This window comes from Cicer arietinum, chromosome 4, assembly GCF_000331145.2.
Source record: "Cicer arietinum cultivar CDC Frontier isolate Library 1 chromosome 4, Cicar.CDCFrontier_v2.0, whole genome shotgun sequence".
Taxonomy (NCBI): Eukaryota; Viridiplantae; Streptophyta; class Magnoliopsida; order Fabales; family Fabaceae; genus Cicer; species Cicer arietinum.
The window spans coordinates 7,850,198-7,870,409 of NC_021163.2; the positions used below are offsets into that span (position 1 = coordinate 7,850,198).

The 20,212-nt window shown below is 28.6% G+C and overlaps 2 protein-coding genes and 1 long non-coding RNA gene across 3 annotated transcripts; 2 read left to right on the forward strand and 1 right to left on the reverse strand.

Moving 5' to 3' along the window:
• The first annotated feature begins 2,307 nt into the window (after positions 1-2,307).
• LOC101503501 (monothiol glutaredoxin-S9) lies at positions 2,308-2,956 on the forward strand. Its single transcript, XM_004495935.4, has one exon. It carries the CDS (start codon positions 2,415-2,417, stop codon positions 2,712-2,714), a length of 300 nt encoding a protein of 99 aa, XP_004495992.1. The 5' UTR covers positions 2,308-2,414; the 3' UTR covers positions 2,715-2,956.
• Positions 2,957-11,712: 8,756 nt separating this feature from the next.
• LOC113786124 (uncharacterized) lies at positions 11,713-14,042 on the forward strand. Its single transcript, XR_003472211.2, has 2 exons — positions 11,713-12,389; positions 12,473-14,042. It is a non-coding gene; the product is annotated as an uncharacterized lncRNA (long non-coding RNA).
• On the reverse strand, positions 13,033-16,246 carry LOC101503837 (protein TRANSPORT INHIBITOR RESPONSE 1). Its single transcript, XM_004495936.4, has 3 exons — positions 15,573-16,246; positions 14,351-14,843; positions 13,033-14,232 (listed from the first exon to the last, which is right to left on the reverse strand). Exons 1-3 carry the CDS (start codon positions 16,034-16,036, stop codon positions 13,438-13,440), a joined length of 1,752 nt encoding a protein of 583 aa, XP_004495993.1. The 5' UTR covers positions 16,037-16,246; the 3' UTR covers positions 13,033-13,437.
• Between the last annotated feature and the right edge of the window lie 3,966 nt (positions 16,247-20,212).

Here is a 20,212-nt window from a genome sequence, read left to right on the forward strand (position 1 = left end):
TAACTTTACTTCAGTAAATCGAATTTAAAATTTAGTAGAATTTACGAATTTAAAATTTATCCTTCTGATTATATAATCTTTATTTTAGCTTTTTAGCATTCTCTACAAACAAGTTCCAACATCATTCTTTAAAATATCTATATACACCATATGGTGACATTATGTTAAGTTTGTTATGTTAAATTTTCCTGTAGATATATATATATATATATATATATATATATATATATATATATATGTGCGCGACCAACATTAGTTGGTGTGTGGTATGTGCAGCTAATTACACTAGCAATGAATGGCAAGGAATTTTTTTTGTGGGCTAGTTCTAAAGGATGGGAATTCATTCCTTCTTCCTTCTTAAATGGAAAAGGTTTTTCACTCTAATTATGGTACACTTGTCGGTTTGAAGTGTGATCAATAACTCTTTTAATAATGTATTATACTAGGACGTAACTAATAAAATCTATCAAGAATTGTTTCAGTTATGATTTGAACTCGTATTCTCCTAAGTGATTTGTCTTTAACTGAATATCATTAATTACTTGAACTTAATTATTTTGTGAGTAAATCTACTTCAACATACAAATTAAATAGTTGTTTTTGCATCAAAAAATAATTATATAAAAAAAATTCATTTTTAGCGATTAAAGATAATATTGGATTGAATTGCATACTAAATCACTATCTTTAAGACATTTGCGACATTGTCTAAATTTTGCTAGCAGACAATCAACCACGGTGTCTCCAAAATAAAACAGCTCAATTACAAATTGTATTGGCTTTCTAATGTATTGGAAAATCGTTTTAAAATTATACTCTCAATATAACTATAATGGTCACTCTAAAAGTATGGTACTAAAACCATTCATAAATCAAATGGATTATAGTATAAAATTTGCTTTAAAATCAATGAGACAGTCGTATTAGGACCACTCTAACACCAAAAAGTCAGTGGTATCAGAACCACTTTGAGATCTAAGGATCAATGGTATTAGAATCACTCCAAAAATATGGAAGGGAAAAATATGGGTGAAGTGGATCGAAAATGCGTCGAGCAGAAGAAGGAGAAGAGAGAAAAGTTGAGAATTACATCCAACTTTGACATATTTTTTACAAGAGGTTGACACTCTTTATATAGTAATATAAATTATCCCACATGTGTAAATTAACAAATGTAGAATTATAATTTTTAGAGTTAAAAGTTATTCAATGTATAAAAAAATTTAATGTAAGACGTTAACAATTTTTAAATTCACATACACTAATATATTATCTATGATCCAACAAATAGAGATCATAGGATTTTGAAATTTTAATTGTGTTAATTCATTTCATATAAAATATAATTTATTTACATATTTAGTGTATATTTAGTACGATGGTAAATTAGTTTGAATTACCACAGTAATTTTAAAAAACCACAAATTCTCCTAATATTAAACATAAACTTAGAACACTATATGCAAGATGGTCACACAACAAAACGAACAGGGTCCACAAAAGCCATCTCATTCTCAATCTTTCTTCATAAGGATTCAAATTAAAGCCTTTTGATAATATAAAAATATTTATTCTCACACAAGTTGACAAGCATCCCAGTATTTACTATCATACACACTTATTACCTTTGATTCTTTTCTAAATGAATCTTTTTCTTATTGCATAATAAAGTGCATGCATGTTTTAACGAACAGCCAATGGTGGTACACGCCAAGTGACACAAAACGAATAACACTAACTTGGTCTTTCAAAGATATTTTTCTCACCTGTATTTGTTGAGAAAAGTCAGCATTTTTTAAATAGCCGAAATATATTAAAATTAACTATTTAGGCCACAAATGTGACACAAATAACAAAACCACTTACAAAGTATAACATATAAGTATATACTCATCGGGAATAAACTATAACTAAAATTAGTTTTATTTTTCTTAACGAAAAATAAATAAATATCAACTATTTCACTTGTAATAATATTATATATACTAATTTCTCTAAAATACTTTTTATTTAATTTAATTTTTTATATTTTCAAGAAATAAATATATTAGTCACTGAAAATACTTTAGGTCAAATTTGTTTATATTTGATTCTAAAAGAAGTATATGGTTATGGTCTTATAAGCTGTCAATTAATTGAAGCATATGCATGTAAAGAATGTCTTTCAATTTATTCAGTCTAAAGTGTTATATCTCCAAAGTAGTTGGGCATCTAAAAAGCAAAAACTCTTTTGAATTTGCTTTAATTTATTGAAAGAAATATGTCCTACACCTAAACTAATTTGTACCTATAAATAGCTTACCATACTTGTTCATTTAAAATAACCTCAAGCCTCACATAAATATATATATAGCCTCCTAGCTTGACTTTAGAAAAAAGAAAGAAAAAAACATAAACATTTGAATTTGATCAAGATGGAGAAAGTGATGAGGTTGGCAACAGAAAAGGGTGTGGTGATATTCACGAAGAGCTCATGTTGTATGTGTTATGCAGTGAACATTTTGTTTCGAGAACTAGGAGTGTTCCCAGTGGTTCATGAAATTGACAAAGATCCTGAAGGGAAAGAAATGGAGAAAGCTATAACAAAGTTGGGTTGTAATGCACCTGTCCCTGCAGTCTTCATTGGAGGAAAGCTTGTGGGCTCCACCAATGAAGTTATGTCCCTACACCTAAGTGGTTCACTCACTCCACTAATCAGGCCATTTCGACTTTAATTAATTAACTTCATTTCATGCAAAACACGTTAATTCTTCCTTGCTATCTTTATTCAAGAATAAACAGCTACATAAATCAATATATGTATGTAGATTACTAGTATTAATTAGTAGTAATTAAGTAAGATGTATTCATTATATAATAGTCCTATCCACTCATGCATGTGTGATTAAACTTAATTTCTAGTATTTTATTAGCTATGTAATTTGCTAAATATTCTTAATAAAATCTTATTTATATACTTCCATTGTCTACCACCACGCCTATCTATTTATAATCTATTCATAATCACCCCCAAAACATTTTACTGCTATTTATTTGGCTAAATATATAGTTTTATTTTTCTCACATTAAAATTATTTTTTCAAGTCATTTTAATTTTAGTTGCACACAACTCTATATCTTTACTATTACACATTTATATTTTTCTTACCATAAATATCAAAAATTCACCATAGTTATTAGTCAATAAGAATCATTTTCTTTTGTCGAACTTTTTCATTTATCAAATTTTTTATTTTTAAATGTTTCGATTATTCTTCTTCATGTGATAGTGTTTCATTCTTCTCTAGAAGCCTGGACATCTCTCTTTCCATTGCGATCATTGTGGCCACTTATCGACATTCATCAAGAATAGAACGTGAAGTAGTGTGATCATATTGCAATTGCGCAACTAGCTAGAGAAAAAATAACAAGATAAAACAAAGAATTTAGAGGGTGATCAACTTCATAAATGAGTTAGAGATTATTCTAAGTACATGAAATGCCAAAATAAAATAAATGCTTAAATATAGTTTTAATCTCTTTATTTTTACTAATTCACGAATTCGGTCCTTCTATTTTAAAATTTGATAATTTTTGTCTCTAAATCTCAATTTTTAACTATAAAATGAAGATGTGAAATTTTTTAAATAACGTAACATATGATATAATGATGTAGAATGATTAACACTGATGAAATCAAAATAAAATCTTATAAAAATTGAACTTTGAACTTCAAAAAAATTTCATTTATGTAATTTAATTGATAACATATGAATAATAATACATCTATAAGTTTCATATCATGAAATTATATCTACATCATTTAAAAGATTTCAAATCGTCATTTTTTTTTTTCAAAATTCTCGATATGAAAGCAAAACTATCGACTTTTAAAATAAAAGAATAAATTTTATGAATTGGTTAAGATAGACCAAAATTACGATTAAATTTAAAATGAAAGAACAATCACATGAAATAGTTACAAAATATTGTGTTCAAACAAAATATTATTTAGATATTAAAATTTTAAAAAGAAAATTATAAGTTGTCTCTCTTTTTTCCATTTTCTTCTGTTGGCGTTAATATGTTGTACTAATGTATATTGCATAATTTGCTTCAATGAAAAACTGAAAATATATTGAGTTCATGATAATTACCTATATTTACTTCCATATATGCTGCATCCAAATGATTAATTTGTTTTATTATGTTTTATATCCGATAACTGAATTCCAACAAAGCTTTGGAAGGAAGTTGCTTAATTTGGTGAGGAAGTTGTAAAAAAAATTTCCAATACAATCATTAAATAATTTCTTCCTGGTTAAAATTACTCACTTATAAATTATAATAATTGGGACGAATTTCTCGGTTTGTTTGAATTCAAGGCTAATGGCAATAGCTATCTTGAGATATCATGCATGCATAAGGCGTGCGATTGCACAGGTCTTTTAAGTTTTCATGACACCAAAAAACAATTTATAGTATAAAAAATTGAACGTGTACAAAAAATAACGTTTTTTTATCTTTAAATTAAAATTCTAAAATACAAAAAAATTTATACTGTTGTTATTCTTTAGTCCTTTAATTATGTAAAGAAAAAAATATATATTACTTTTTATAAGAATCTCTTTGCCAACAATTCTTAGTCTCTAATTTTATTTCAAAAGATAAAATTTTATTATTTTTTTAATCTTTTATGCGTGTTTGCATTTTTATAGTGTTTTATCTTTTTGTTATAATATTTTTAAAAATAAAATTCAAAAATAAAGATCTAAATGAAAAATTGGTTTAAATAGTTTATCTTAAGTTATCGTTTAAAATATTCTATCTATTCGTTACAATCTTTTTTTAGATAATAAAATTTTAAAAATGATTAAAATAAAAAGTTATTTTGAGAAGCTCTTCATAAAAATTATTTTTAAAAGATACATTTTTTACAAAAAATGTGATTTAATTGTGTTAAAATCTCTAATAATTAATATCTAAGTTATTAAATGTCAAAATTATTATTTTTTAATTGGTAATAAAATGAATTTAAAACAACTTTTTATTATTTTTAAGTAATTTCACATAAAAATCATTTTTATAACTATAAAGTCTAAATCACTTATTAAAAATTCTAAACAAACCGACTCATTATCAACTTGATCTCTAATTATAAATTCTAATTTATTTTTAAAAGATTGATATAATATGATTTGAACAAAATTATATATGTAATATAACATACTATGAACAAATTTGATATAATATGATTTGAGCAAAATTATACATGTAATATAACATACTATGAACTAATATCAGCCAATATATGAAAATTATGTCAAGAGGATCTTGACGTCAATATGTGATCTTTTTGCATTGTCCATAAGTTTGTAAAGTTAAAAGGGAACTTCTTCTTCTTTTTAATTTAATGCATTGCTGCGATTCTTCAACTTTATACTTGAAAAGAAAGATATGATATTCCTCTCTCTTTAGTTTTTACTTTATAATCTTTCTTTTTTGTTTATTCAATCTTGTATCTGCCTTTATTCAAGGGAAATTAAGAGTGGAGTTCTTGATTAAAGCAACTTCAACGACATGAGTTTATTTTTTTTTAACTAAAATTAACTATATGAATTCTTAAAAGCAATGTGTAAAAAAGATTATTATTTATATATCAGTAAATATGATATTCACGCATTTCAAATATTAGTAGCCTTTGATCAAAACTGAATGATCTAAAAAATACATATTTTTCTAACTTTTATTTTATAATTTAAAATATTGAAGTTGAATTTAGAGTGTTTTATTTATATCCCACTTTTGTAATAAGAAACTTTTAAATATATTAAAATAGTAATGTATTAAAGCTAAAGGACTAAGGGGTTTGTCCGTCTTCATGTGTGGCTTAGACACTTGTTCTCCACAAAACGCAACATTGATCCTAAGGTCAAATCTTAAAATATCCAATGAGAGTAATTAATCTCTTTATGGAATTTTCACAATCACAAATTATTCATAATGATGGCTGAAATAGGGCCTAGGCCCACTCCGAAACAGATTCCAAGGGAGATGGACCATGGCAATACAGAATTCAGTTGAAAAGTAGTCCACCAATATTAGATTATTAAATAAAAATATGTATGTTTTTATACTTTAAATGTTTTTATTCTGACATGTTATCGTAAAAGTTTATACTTTTAGTCCATCAAAATTAACTACCACTACTAATAAAAAAATCAAACCCTTTGTACCCAAAAATAAGAACCTTTTCTTTTGAACAAAAATAAGTTGAATCAATTCTATTTTTATTCTTCTTGCTTGCATCTTCCAAAATTTTTTCCAACGGTATGGGAAATAGCTGTCAGCATGTATTAGAAGTAAAGGTATATTTATTTCCTGGAATTCAACTTGAAGTCAGTCAGAGAACTAAAACGGTCGATTAATCAAATATGTATGTTATCTCATTTACACATATACAAGAGAGGAACAAATTGATGTATTCAGTTCAAGAAATTATGTTAATTAAATATAAACAAATTTAACTAATTTATTATATTCAATAATGTCACTGCTATGACTAAAAATATAATATCACTAAAATATTTCAATGACTCTACTCTCATGGAACAAATTTTCCATAAAGAACATTTTTTACAAGGACATATTTTTTATTAATTGTGTTGAATTGAATAATACTTTTATCATAAATATGAGTTTAAACAAGAAATATAAGATTGATAAAGAGGAAAAAGTATAAAATTAGACTCTTTTAGAGAAATCAAGATTGTCTCTAAGCTTTTAATTTAAAATTAAACACTTCAAATTACATAATAATAAAATCATTTTAAATAATTTCAACCATTAATTTTAGATCGGATAGTTTAAAATAAATACAGGAAATCCAATTCCCTTGTAGCAACACAAGTGTGAGTTGATTGATGGCAATATCTTGCATATTTGCAAATGGGGCATGGAGTGTCATGGAGACTCTATGTATAATGAGAGCATAAATAATGTAAATAAATAGAAATAACAATTGGGATATTTTAGGTTTGGAACACGTTCCTGATCTAGTGGACACAAAAATTTGATTCGTAAGTCATTCATGCTCAGAATCTTATAAATATTTAGAGATAAAGTCATGTTGTTTGACGCGAATCAAAGCAAAGCCGAATAACTGAAGGATTTGAAGAACCCCACAATGTATATTCTGTTTTATTCAGTCACTCTAGATCGTAATTGAAAGGAAAAATAACATGTACTTGCATCAAATTAATGGTATGTAAAACACTACTAGTAAATTGAAGAAGCGTCCCAACTTAACTAGAATGAATTAATCTTTGTCCAAATGGGCCAAATTCATATTCACTCGCCGGCATCCACTATGCGATGGGCTGAATTATTACATGTAACTCATATTTATACTCCTACTCACATATTTCATATAAATTATTTATTTTTTTTCTTTTCAAAAAAAAATATTCTACTAAATTCAAATTGGATTCAGTAAAAAATAAAATAATTTTTTTTATCATAAATGTGTTTCAAAAAAATTAAACTTTATATACTTTTTAAAAAAAAAAAAAATCAAAACACATTTATTCTTCGTAAAAATATTAAAAAAAATCATCTAGAATAATATTTTTTAAATAATTGAAAAATTGTGTTAGGAAATTGTTTTTCAATTATTCTAAAAAATTTGAAAAAATATTTTTGTAATACAAATGTTTTCAAAAATTTCAAACTGTGTTTTTAAGTTTTTTAAATACATTTAGGTTAAGAAAAGCTATCCAAAACACAAATTTGTACTAAAAAACATAAAATTTAAGTTTTTTAGGTACATTTTGATTTTTTAATTAAAAAAATGGGGTAGGAGTATATTAATAGCAAGCACGTTGAAGAAGAAAATGTATAAAAATAAAATTTTAGTCAATTATAATTTTGATCGTGATACAATTTTTTTTTTCTCTTCCTTGTGCAATTTTTAAAGTTTTTTTCTTTCTTTTGTGAGAGTTTGTTTTCGTCTCTCCTATTTATAAAAGTTGTTTCATTTTTAAGTCTCTGAAAAGTGCAACTCAGATACATGGCTTCATCATCTCTCACTAATATTGTTGACAACAATGACAATGGAATAAGAGAAAAATAAATCTATCATAAGGTCATATCTGATTGATCATCTCTCACCTCATCCACCACCTCTAAAATTGGCCTTATTGGTGCAACCTCAATTGCAAAAGGAACTTTGAAGCATAAAAAAATTGTCATTGCAACTTTGCGTGTTAATCACTCCATTAATAGTAACTACTATCTTGATGACAATAGTAACTACTATGTAAGAAACACATGTGAGGACCCTTCTTTTAGAATATGTCATATTGGTGGTGGTTCGATAAAAAAAAAAAAATTTTGTGAGAGTTTGTTTTCGTCTCTCCTATTTATAAAAGTTGTTTCATTTTTAAGTCTCTGAAAAGTGCAACTCAGATACATGGCTTCATCATCTCTCACTAATATTGTTGACAACAATGACAATGGAATAAGAGAAAAATAAATCTATCATAAGGTCATATCTGATTGATCATCTCTCACCTCATCCACCACCTCTAAAATTGGCCTTATTGGTGCAACCTCAATTGCAAAAGGAACTTTGAAGCATAAAAAAATTGTCATTGCAACTTTGCGTGTTAATCACTCCATTAATAGTAACTACTATCTTGATGACAATAGTAACTACTATGTAAGAAACACATGTGAGGACCCTTCTTTTAGAATATGTCATATTAGTGGTGGTTCGATAAAAAAAAAAATTTTAAAAATAATTTTATTTTTATATTATAATTTAAAATATAGAATTTAAATCTATACAATATAATTTTAATCTAATATTAAATAATATTTCATTGTATTGAATCTTAAATACAATAGAGATAAGTCGATCTATTTCATGGTAAATTCTTTAATATTTTGATAATTAGATACTAAAATTCAACAAATACAAATCACAAATTGCAAATATTCAAACAATCATTAATTATGTGATCGTTCAATCTTGATAGAACAACTATACAATTACTCTTCGCACATGAATAACTAATAAGGTCATATCTGATTGATCATCTCTCACCTCATCCACCACCTCTAAAATTGGCCTTATTGGTGCAACCTCAATTGCAAAACGAACTTTGAAGCATAAAAAAATTGTCATTGCAACTTTGCGTGTTAATCACTCCATCAATATCCACTTTGAATTCTAATGTTTGTGTTGCTATTATTATGTTTTTATAGTTATGTTTGTCTGCTGGTGTTTTTTTTGTTATTTTTAGTTTGTATTAAATTTGTACTTCATGAGTTCTAATGACTCGTTTTGTCGGGTATGTTTTAAATTATGGAGATTTTGAAATTATCATCACATTCAGTATTATCTCAACTTCATAGATGATATGTTTTGATTGATGTTTTGACTGATCATCACATTCAGTAGCAAATATTTATGTTTCTGTGGATGGATGATCGGATTAAAGATTGTAGATCTAGTATTATTTTTTACAATTGATCATATGTAGATTAATTTGATTATTATGATTAAGATTTTGATTTTTTTAATTTTTCATTGACTTCTGAAATATTTTTGTGTATCGTTTGTGTGTTTTTCACTTTCTTAATCTTCATTGTTGATCTTAAAATATGGATGGGGAATATATGAGAGCAAGTTGTAATTACCCAACCAATTTTGCCATTTTTTAGCAAAATGTGAGGGTTCATATGGATTGAATATTACCAGACAATGAGAGACATTTCTGCGTGGATTTTACGATCGATGTTGAGTTTGAAAATATAGTCTATGGATAATCGAACTCAACAAATCAAGACATTTAAAAGTTGAAAATTTTAGGTATAAAAGATATGGTTTTACTTACTTGGTACCTTTTCATTTTTTATTTTATTTTATGATAATTCAAATTATTCAATGTCTCTCAATAACACTCAATTTTCACGCTCGCACAATGAGTCATTTTGAAGAAAAAAATATTAAAAATTAATCTAAAAATCTAAGACAATTCTTTTCACTTCAAAAAATGAATTGAAATCGACAAAAAACACAATGAACAATGACACAATCAAATATTGATAACCCAATCTAACTCATTTTACGTGGTAAATCAGTTTACCCACAACCGACTAAAGCTAGTGATATAATCGGTTGAAATTGAGTCAAGATATGATATATAACATAGCAGATTTTGGTTGGATTCAAAAATTTGGATCATAATTCCATAACCGACCGATGTCTACGCCTTATAGAGAATGTTCGAATTTATAATCAATTTTATTGTATTATTTTTATTTTAGTATTTAAATTATTTTCATTTGTCCATTATAAAAAAGGAAAAAAAATGTATTGACAATTTGAAAGGGCTCACAATTAAATTGAAATTTAGTCCAAAAAAAATAAAATTCAATAGAAATGGTAATTAAAATATTGAATTATAAAGGGCCTAGAATTGAATTGAAATGGTAATTAATATAGCGTGCACAATAAATATTTTTTCTAAATTTACTGTTTTATTAATATAATTTACAACGAAGAATTTTAAATTGGGTAAAAAATCAAAATTTGTAATTAACTTTTAAAATTAGACTAACTCATAAAATTACAGTCACAATGAGCCGAATTAGTGAGCGAGGATGAAAGACATGATGATGTGGTGAAGTATTTAAAAATAATAATTTGTGAGTGGTTAATTAGAATTTCAATTAACCATATTGAATCTTGAAAGCTGATGCCAAAGCCAAAGGGTGTGGCCACCTACTGCAAAGTAAAACTGATAATTAACTTTAAGCAGATGCATCATTGTAACTTTTCTAATCATAGAGCATCCATTTGGCACTGTAATATAATAATGAGTGTGCTAAAGAACAGTAAAATTCAGAATGAATGATTGATACTACTATATATGAAGTAGTGAAATGAGAGAGTGAATTTAATCATCAAAGGGCCATTACATAGTAATAAGGAGGAATATAAATGATGATGATCATGAACATGAAACGTGCGGCCATCATGAACCAATGAAACGATCCATCTTTAATGTCAGACATATCTTACCCTTTCCTTCCTTTCTTTGAACACTTTTTCTTTATTTTATCAGATAAGTTGGTGGGGTGGCCATGTCCTTGCATTGTATTGTTACTGTCTCGCCTACTTCTCCTTCTCACATTAACTCTATCACTCATATTACGCTCATTTTCTTCAAATTATAATCAACTAATGCCATTTTACAAAAAATTATAATATATAGTTTTTCTAAAGTGTCACTCACCTTAATTCTAATTTTATTATATTCATTAAAATTATTTCTTTTTTCTTCAATACTCACAAACTTCTACGTGTTGTCTATCCGTCTTTTTCATTGCGTTTTGTTGTACAGTGTTTGGTTATATTTTAAATATAATATTTAATTTTTTTAATTAATTTGTTTCAGTTTTATAATATCAATATTGATGATATATATTTTTAAATTTAAATTTTGAAACAATTTTGGTTAGAGTTTATTTTTTTATTATTATATTGTTTATTTCAACTTAAATTTGAAAGAAAAAAATAAATTATTAAAAATAAATTCGATCAAAACAAAGCTATTTTTACACAAGGGTATAGACGGCAGAAATTATTATTATTATTATTATTATTATTATTATTATTATTATTATTATTATTATTATTATTATATATAAAGTGTGATTGGTGTTTTCTCTTTGTTTAGTCAAGATGTTTTCAATTGTATTCGAGGGAATTGTTTTACAATTACTGTTGAATTTGATTTGACATGTGCAATACATTAATTAGCCATGGCAATGTGGCATTATACTATAGGGATGAAGTTTAACATACACTACGAGCTGAAAAACCGTTAGCGTACTTATATTCAAAAAATGGAACCGGAATAATATAAAATAATGAATTATGTCACTGTCATTGGACATAAGCCTAGTAGAAAATGTATCTAAGGCATCAATCAAGTTGGAATTAGGACGATTTTGGTAGTTAATAAAAAATTAGGTCCAATAAGTCTTTTTTACTTTTAGTAAAAAAACTTTTTGAACAGATCTACCTATTCTGTTTCATGAGAGGCTAGAATAGAAGGGTTTCTTCTCTTTTGATTATTATTACTAGTATTAGTATTTACTGAGACACTAATCACTCACTCACTCACTCTCACTTGCCTGAATAATCAGATGGTGGGTGAGTGTCGTAGAAGTAGTAGAAAAATAGAGATTGAATGAAGGAAAAAGGTGTGGACACCATCCAATGTCACCGAATCTATCACGTGGCTCACCAGTCGAGGCTCTCCTAATCTCTTTCCCCAATAAAACATTGAATGAAAAGCCAATGTCACCACACCTGAGGCCATTTACTACTGCACTTTGTACATTTTTTAACCTTTTCCATTTTTAAATGCCATTGCTGTAAATATAAATAATGTGCATTTTCACCTTCTCTGATTTACAGTGATTGGTAAAACTCAAACACTTCTGCTGATGAAGAATAGGCTTCAAAGTACACCAGAGATGCCATTTGCAGATGTTATGAGACACTTCTTGGATTTGGGTTTTTACCTACGGTCTAATCTGAAGCTCCCATATAATAAATACGACAACAAGTTTAGGTTCCCTAGGATGCAAGATATTCGATTTCGGTAACAGGTCTACACGTATCTCGCTCAACAGAAAGAAAAATATCTTGGAAGCCTTGACGCAGTTCCATGCAATAAAAGTAATCAGAACAGACAACAGAGAGAAAATATCTTGTGTTCCTAATTTAAATAATTTAATCGTATTTCAAACGAAAAATAGACCACTTGTGAAAAGAAAACACCTTAATTATTGACAGATAATAATTGTTTCTTCCAATGAAATGCAAAATCCTTCTCCCCGCAGAGCCATTCATCGGTTCACCTGCGTAGGGACACGATGGCCCATTTAGCCACCATAGCAATTTTATTTTTCACACTTCTCATAATCGAACAAGATAAACGAAGGCATAAACATTGCAAACAACAAACCAGGATGTACTTGAATATCGATTTTATTCCTTTGCAAAGGTTAATAATAACATCGAGTCCACCAATATCTTAATATTCAACCAAAGTACATGCATATAAATTATGCAAAAGTCCTTAAAATATCATAGTAAGTAAAATAATTTAACAAGTTTAACAACTCTATTTGATACCAAATACAACAACAAAGTTCCAGTTTTATTTGTGATCAGAATCCGTAGCTCAGCCAAAGTGTAAAAAATGAATGGCAATGAAGCTCAAGCTCTCTGTATACCCACCCTGCTGTATCTAGCTCAAAATCCAACCATAACAGCAGCATAGGCCGGTCATCAGTTCAAATTCATTGTAGGGTATGTTGAATATGTACCTGCCATCAACAAGTCACGCATCATATGCTCATTATTGAGTAGCATAATCATTCAACATAAGCAGAATCATCTTCCATTGTCCACACATAACCAGGCATGTCCGATCTAGGCCCAGAAATCGTCCTGTATATGTATAGCTTCTCAACAGGACTACTCTCTGGCCTAGAATCTGGAGGTCCTCTTTCGTCAATGACTTCAACATTGAGTCTTGGCAATTTCTGACCCAACAGCTTACATGCTCCATAACTCACATAGCAAGAGGACATCCAAAGGGATCGCATTGTCTCCAACTTCGCAGCGTTGGCTAAAAGAGCTTTGTCACCAAAGGGGCAGTCCCTGATCTCCAGCTTCCTAAGGTTGTCACACCCAGACAGCACATGATGGAGTCCCAGATCACTATCTCCAGCAAATGCCACAGAAAGCATCTCAAGCTTCTTCCCATACGTCCCAATATACTCAAAAACACGGTCAGTGAGAAGACCTGAAAGGGAAAGGCGCTGAAGATTCTTACAATGCTCAACAATAGCTCCAAAACCAGCATCCAGAGGTTGAAGGGTAAGATAGTCAGGAGTACGAGGTTCAATGATACAAAGTCGAAAACGAGTCATATTAGGCCTGTTTCGAGCAATTGTATTTAGGGCAGCATTGGACATTTGTCGACAAAAATATAGAACTGAATGGAGCTTGGGACAACCTTCAGACACAGAAACAAGTCCCTGCTCTGTCAATGCTACATTTGGATCTAACCCAAAAGGGTCAGAAGGAAATACCCTCAACTCTCTCAGATCCTTACAAGATGCAGCAAGCATGTCAAGGCCGGCATCTTCAATGTAATCCAGCACCTATATATAGCAATAACCTTAATCAGCATGCATTTACATTACAATTTTGGGATAGTGAACCAAGAAGGTACAAATATGACAATGCATTAATGAAAAACATTATATGAACCAGACATACCCATAGCCGCTGCAAACTTTCACATTGACCAACAAGCTTGATAAGATCCGTGCTTTGGATTGTAGCATAACTCAAGTTTAGTGATGTAAGCCTGGAGCAGACAGGATAGACGGCTGGAAGGTAGGATGGTAGCACATCCCAAAAGCCAGACAAGCCCTTCAATTGCTTGCACCCAGAAAATGCTGTGACCAGGTTTGAAAAGACCTCCGGCTGCATCTCAGTTGTGTAGGCTCCGGTGCCTAACTCAACCAGCTGTGGAGCCCCACGAAGAAGATTGGCAAGCCTATCAAGGGGGAAAGCTCGACTGAGGCGGAGAGTCTGCAGGTTGGGGCACCTGCTAACCAGACGCTCTAGTCCATGCAAATTCACCTCGCTTGCTAAGCAAGAGATGTTTAGGGAAACCAAGGATGTGTATGAATCAGGAAAATGGCTTAGCCAATGACCGCAAATGTCGTCCACTTCACTCTCCCGCAAGTCCAACTCCCTCAAATTCCTACAATTACCATTACCAGCAAGTAGAATTGTCAATGACAAGTTAGAGCGGCACACAGGCTCAGAAACCAGAAATTCTTTAGCAGACTGAACGATGAAAATTAGACTCCACCGTCCAGCTCATCTCATCGCCGTCAACAAAAACCCATAACCCAATTATTACATTTACATTTTAACATTTTCGATGCACTCTGGCATGCATAATACAAAAAATGGGACAGAAAAGAAACTAATAGCTCTATCAGATCTAAAATAAATTTTCACTTAAAAGTTGGTAAAAAATAATTTATTCGGTTTTTCATGAAGGAACCTAAGCCAAATATGTAAATTTTTCTGAATGATAACGAGTCCTTATAATTTCTAGATATAAATTCTAAGTGGGTCCATATTAAAAATAGTACTCCTATATTATTAGCAAATAATCTGGATAGTAATTTCTCCCATCAGAATCCCAGATTAGTAGTTGTGAAAAAAATTCCCTAATTTGAATATCGTTTTTATAGCCGTATAGCAGTATAGTGTAGAGTTGTAGATACGAAGGGGCAATGAATAAAATATGCAAAAATCTGAACAATTCATTTCACTTAACAGTCCTAAATAAATAAACAAACAAATAGAAGAGGCAAAAGTGAAGAATGACTGAGAACGACAAATACATAAATAAATAAGTAGTTAAAAAATAAAATAATAAAAAAAATGAAGGAATGTGAGAGAGAAACGGAAAAGAAACCTGCAATTGGCAGCAATGGCAGCAAGTCCATCAGTAGTGAAACCTTCACAAGAAGTAAGAACCAAAACAGTGAAGTTTTTAAACGATTTAGCGATAAGGTCCAAGCAATCATCAGTGATGACCATCCTCTTAAGTCTGATCTCTTGCAAACACGGATACGCAACAGCCATAGCTTTGATCCAAGGACAAACATAACCACCCCAACCTTCCGGTACCAAATTGAAGTCCGCAAAGTGCGGTTTCCCTTTCAATGTTATAGATCTCACCTTCGGAAACCGTTTTATCACCATCAACGGACTCACCGCGTAACAGTTACCGACGAACACCCTCCGCCTGCACCACCGCTCGATCTCATACCACGACTTGCATACAAGAGAGATCGAGCCTCTGTCTGTGTCCGATTCAATGAACGAGAACACGTGTTCGAGAACTTCTTCAGGGAATGAGTACGCTACTCTCTTCATAACGACGTCGTTAACTGAATTAACGATGAAAAATCTTCAGGTACGTTACCGTACGAAGAAGTAAGAAGCCTTCCCTCGTGGTTATAGTAGGTTCCAGTGTTTAGATCTGAGACGCCATTGAAGAGCACTCTCGTTTTGCCAGAGATAGAGAAAAGAGATTGGAGAGAGAGAGGATAAGGAGTTTGTGTTGTGATTGTACTTGTATACCCAGTGGTGAGGTTAGAAAGTAACTATGGTTAAATAGGTGTTGTCGTGTGGTGTTGTGGTGGGGTTTCCTGTCATCGGCGATTACGGTGGTGACGCGTGGAAGTAAGTGAGTAAGAACCGTTGGATTATCTGTTGAAAGTTTGAGGGAAATGAAGGAGAAGGAAATGGACGTTGAATTAGTGATAAATGATGAAAGAACGGTTGGATGGTTGGGGATGTTTTGATGAGGTGTTATCATGTCTAGTGTAATGGGAGTGGAACTGTGGAAGGGAATCTTATGATTCTCATTGCATCGTTTGATCTTCAAACATGGATGCTAATGTAATGTGGACCTCATCTTTTTTGGGTAGGATTAGGTATTATTTGGTAATTTAATAATTTACATCAAATATATGAGACATTTGTGAAATAAATTTAGTATATTGAATTAACAGTTTGAAGAGTATGCGGTGTTCATCTGTCCAAAAAATTGTATAAGTGTCTTTATACTTATTAAGAATTTAAAAAAGTTAAAGGACTAAAATATCAATGTTATAATTCATGAATGTTTATTCTGCGAAATGTCAAGAAGGTGAACTGTTTTATTTATTAAAAAGAAAAAGGATCAAAAAAGAAAGGAATAATTTTAATTTTAGATTTTATGAAAAACTTGATTGGTAATGTATTTGAGTAATTAAACAAAAATCTTGGTGATAGAATTCTCATGACATTGAAAATTTGTTGTGTCTAATTTTAAAATTAAAATAATTTTCATAAAAGAATTATTATTAATTTTACTTATATTTCATTACAAATTGAGTGTAAGATTAGTGTTAATAGTTTTATTTTATACTTCATTTAAAATAAAATATTGACAAAAATAGTAATTAAAAAATTGATATATATAAACTAAATTTTTAATCGAATAAATCAACGTTTAACTGTTTTTTATTTATATTTTATTTGAAATAGAATATATAATTTTAAGCACTTAAATTCAAATTTATTTCATCAATTTTAACTTAAAAAATATTTATTTTTACAAGTAACTCAATCAAAAAGTCTTAAACAATTAAAAATGATGAACTCTTATTTTATGACCGAAAGTAATAGTGTTTTCAAAATATTACTCCTTCAATCATACAATAAATGTTATGTTAATAAAAAAAATCTCAAAATGAATGTTATTTTTAATTTTGATAAAAATTTAACCTTTTTTTCTATAGTGTTGCTAAATGATTATTTTATAAATAATTTATAAAATATTATGGTATTTTTATAATAACAAAAAATTCGCCAATAATTAAAATAAATAATATAATAAAATAACTTTTTTTGTTTTAATTATTTTAGCATAACAGTATTAAATGACATTGAGGAAGTATTTATCTAGAGGAATGAATGAATTAGGTGAAGAATGGAAATGATGATAACATGGGCGTCCAATCATATGTGACTGTTTTCATTCTAATTTTCTGACAGTATGATATTTGTTTCCACAACAGTTATATCAAACTCATTAACTCACACAATCGGCCAATCTACCCAAAGTAATGAATTCACGCTAGCGCCTCTTCTAATCATCAATTCCATTATTTACCTTATGGTACTATACTAGTATATGAATGAACATGAACGAATGAGCCAGCTATCATATTACAAATCTTTCCCATCAATTCATACAAATCTTTTTCTTTTGTTTTAAAGCAACTAGTCATTGAAGGAAATACTCTAGGAAAGGTTTTATTTATTTAACTGTTTTGCGAATGGATTTTTTCGTTGATTTAAAATAATAATAAAATCAAGTGTGTTGAATAAAAATGAAATATAAAAATTAAGAAGAAAAAAATGTTTACTAGTAAATTTTAAAGTACATAAGAAAAATCTATTATTAAAATACGTCAGGATGTACGAATATAAAAAATGCTAGTGTTTGCAATGACAGTTTTTTAAAAGATTATTTTGTACATAAATTGTAAGTAATTTTATATAATACTATTTACTTTATCTTTGATCTTTTAAATATTTTATTTTTATCCCGTAATTTTAATTTTTTTAGAAAATCAAAATTTAATTAATTTTTTTCTTTTATATTTTTAAAATTCAAAAATATGTATTAAATAAATTTTATTTTTATTTAATAAATAAATGATTACAAAAATTAAATCAATCTAAATTTATTATTTCTTAACATATTCAAACTCTTAAAAAACTCAAGTTTAAGGACCGAAGAAATAACTACTTAGGTGATATGAGTGTAAAAAAACGTATTTCTTTTTTTTTTTTGTTTTATGGAACTTGGTAGTATGATTTTTCTGAATATCTTTGGTCTTGTTACATGGATGACGGTGAGTTGTGTGCTATATACATTATGGAGTGGTTCTTGCCACTAAAAGATGGTTTTCAAGTCTCGTAGGAGAAATGGACTTAGTTAGATGAAATGGAAGGACACACATAAAAACTTTGAGTACATAGAAACTTTGAGTATATAATGTTTTTTTAATTGTTGTCATTTTAATCCTTAAATATTATAGTCATTGATGGTCATTGAAATTATCAAAATTATTAATATATTAAGTATTGCAAAATTTATGTTTTTTAAAATCATGTGGAGGCGATTTGCCTACGTAAATCCATGAATCTGTCCTTGATCAAACGGAGGATGCTTTTCGATAAGCAAATCAAACTCTTAATGTTCTATAAAAGATAGATAGGTCTGAACAATGGTTCTTTTAAAGCATAATTTTGTTTTAGTTTTTCTGGTTGTTGCTCTGTTGGAAGATCGACTCTACTATGAGTTTATTTCTTTAGAGAATTTTAGTTTTTCTTGAGCTTCTGGCTCCCTTTTATTAAAAAAATATATATATAATCACACACCAAAGAAACACTTTAGTGGTTTCACGAAATTAAAATCACCAGACATAAAATATAATTAATTGTTAATTATATATAAACTTTTTTAAATAAATTATATAATACATTAACAAAGTATTTAAATATCATTGGTAGAGATGAGGGATCAGGCCGTGTGAGGGAATGTGTAATATTGTGTGGAAGGTTCTATGATAACACCCATGAAATATTACAAGGTTTAATTGTATTTTTTATTCTTTTATTTTTATCATTTGTGAAATTGATTTTTTATTTTAAATTTTAATTTTTTGTATTTCTTTCATATTTATTAACTAAAAATAATTATTTAATATATTTTTAATAATATGATGATATTTAATGATTAATATAAAAGAAATTATAACAAAATTCCTCAAAAACTTTGTAGAAAAATGAATCTGAGAGTATCCCAGCTTCAAAATGACTTTATTACAGTTTACAACTATTTTTAGTTTGTCATATTTGTATTTATTTCTCAACCATGTTGAATTTTAATTATCCTATATTAATAGGAAAAAAGAAGTAATATTTCATAGAAATAATTAGAAAATACAAAATATTTACATATTACAATAGACCATAAAATAGTAAAAAGTTATTTTTAAGATAATGAGTATTCCCTCTAATTCACAATAATGGTTTTATTTAACTATATTACGTAGATTAAGAAAATAAATATAAATCATATCATATATATCTATTTTTTAAAGAAGTATGCTAACAAGTTATAACTAAAAAAATGGTTGAATACATCTAAAAGTGCATACTAAAATGCTCCTTCTGAAAAAATAAATGGATCTATGTTAACAACTCCCATAACCATATAATAGGATACACATACTACTTTTTCATAAGGAGATTGTTAACAAGTTATAATTAAAAAATTGTTCCGTACATTTTAAGATGTATGTTCTTAAAATACTCCTGCATAAAAACTAGCGGGTGTATTCCAGTAAACCTGTATATTTCAAAACATATCTCATTTGATTATATGAGGCAATTTATTAAGAGTCCTATATTTAATTAAACGGTGGGGAGTGCTTAATTTCTTTTTCGCTATGATGTTTAGTCTATAGACCTTATTCTATTTGTAAGGGT

Coding starts and splice junctions, on each gene's coding strand:
- LOC101503501 (XM_004495935.4), top strand. CDS start 2,415: ATGGAGAAAGTGATGAGGTTGGCAACAGAAAAGGGTGTGGTGATATTC.
- LOC101503837 (XM_004495936.4), bottom strand. CDS start 16,036: ATGAAGAGAGTAGCGTACTCATTCCCTGAAGAAGTTCTCGAACACGTG. Junction 14,844..15,572: donor GCCATTGCTGCCAATTGCAG/GTTTCTTTTCCG, acceptor TGGTAATTGTAG/GAATTTGAGGGAGTTGGACT. Junction 14,233..14,350: donor AAAGTTTGCAGCGGCTATGG/GTATGTCTGGTT, acceptor TGCTATATATAG/GTGCTGGATTACATTGAAGA.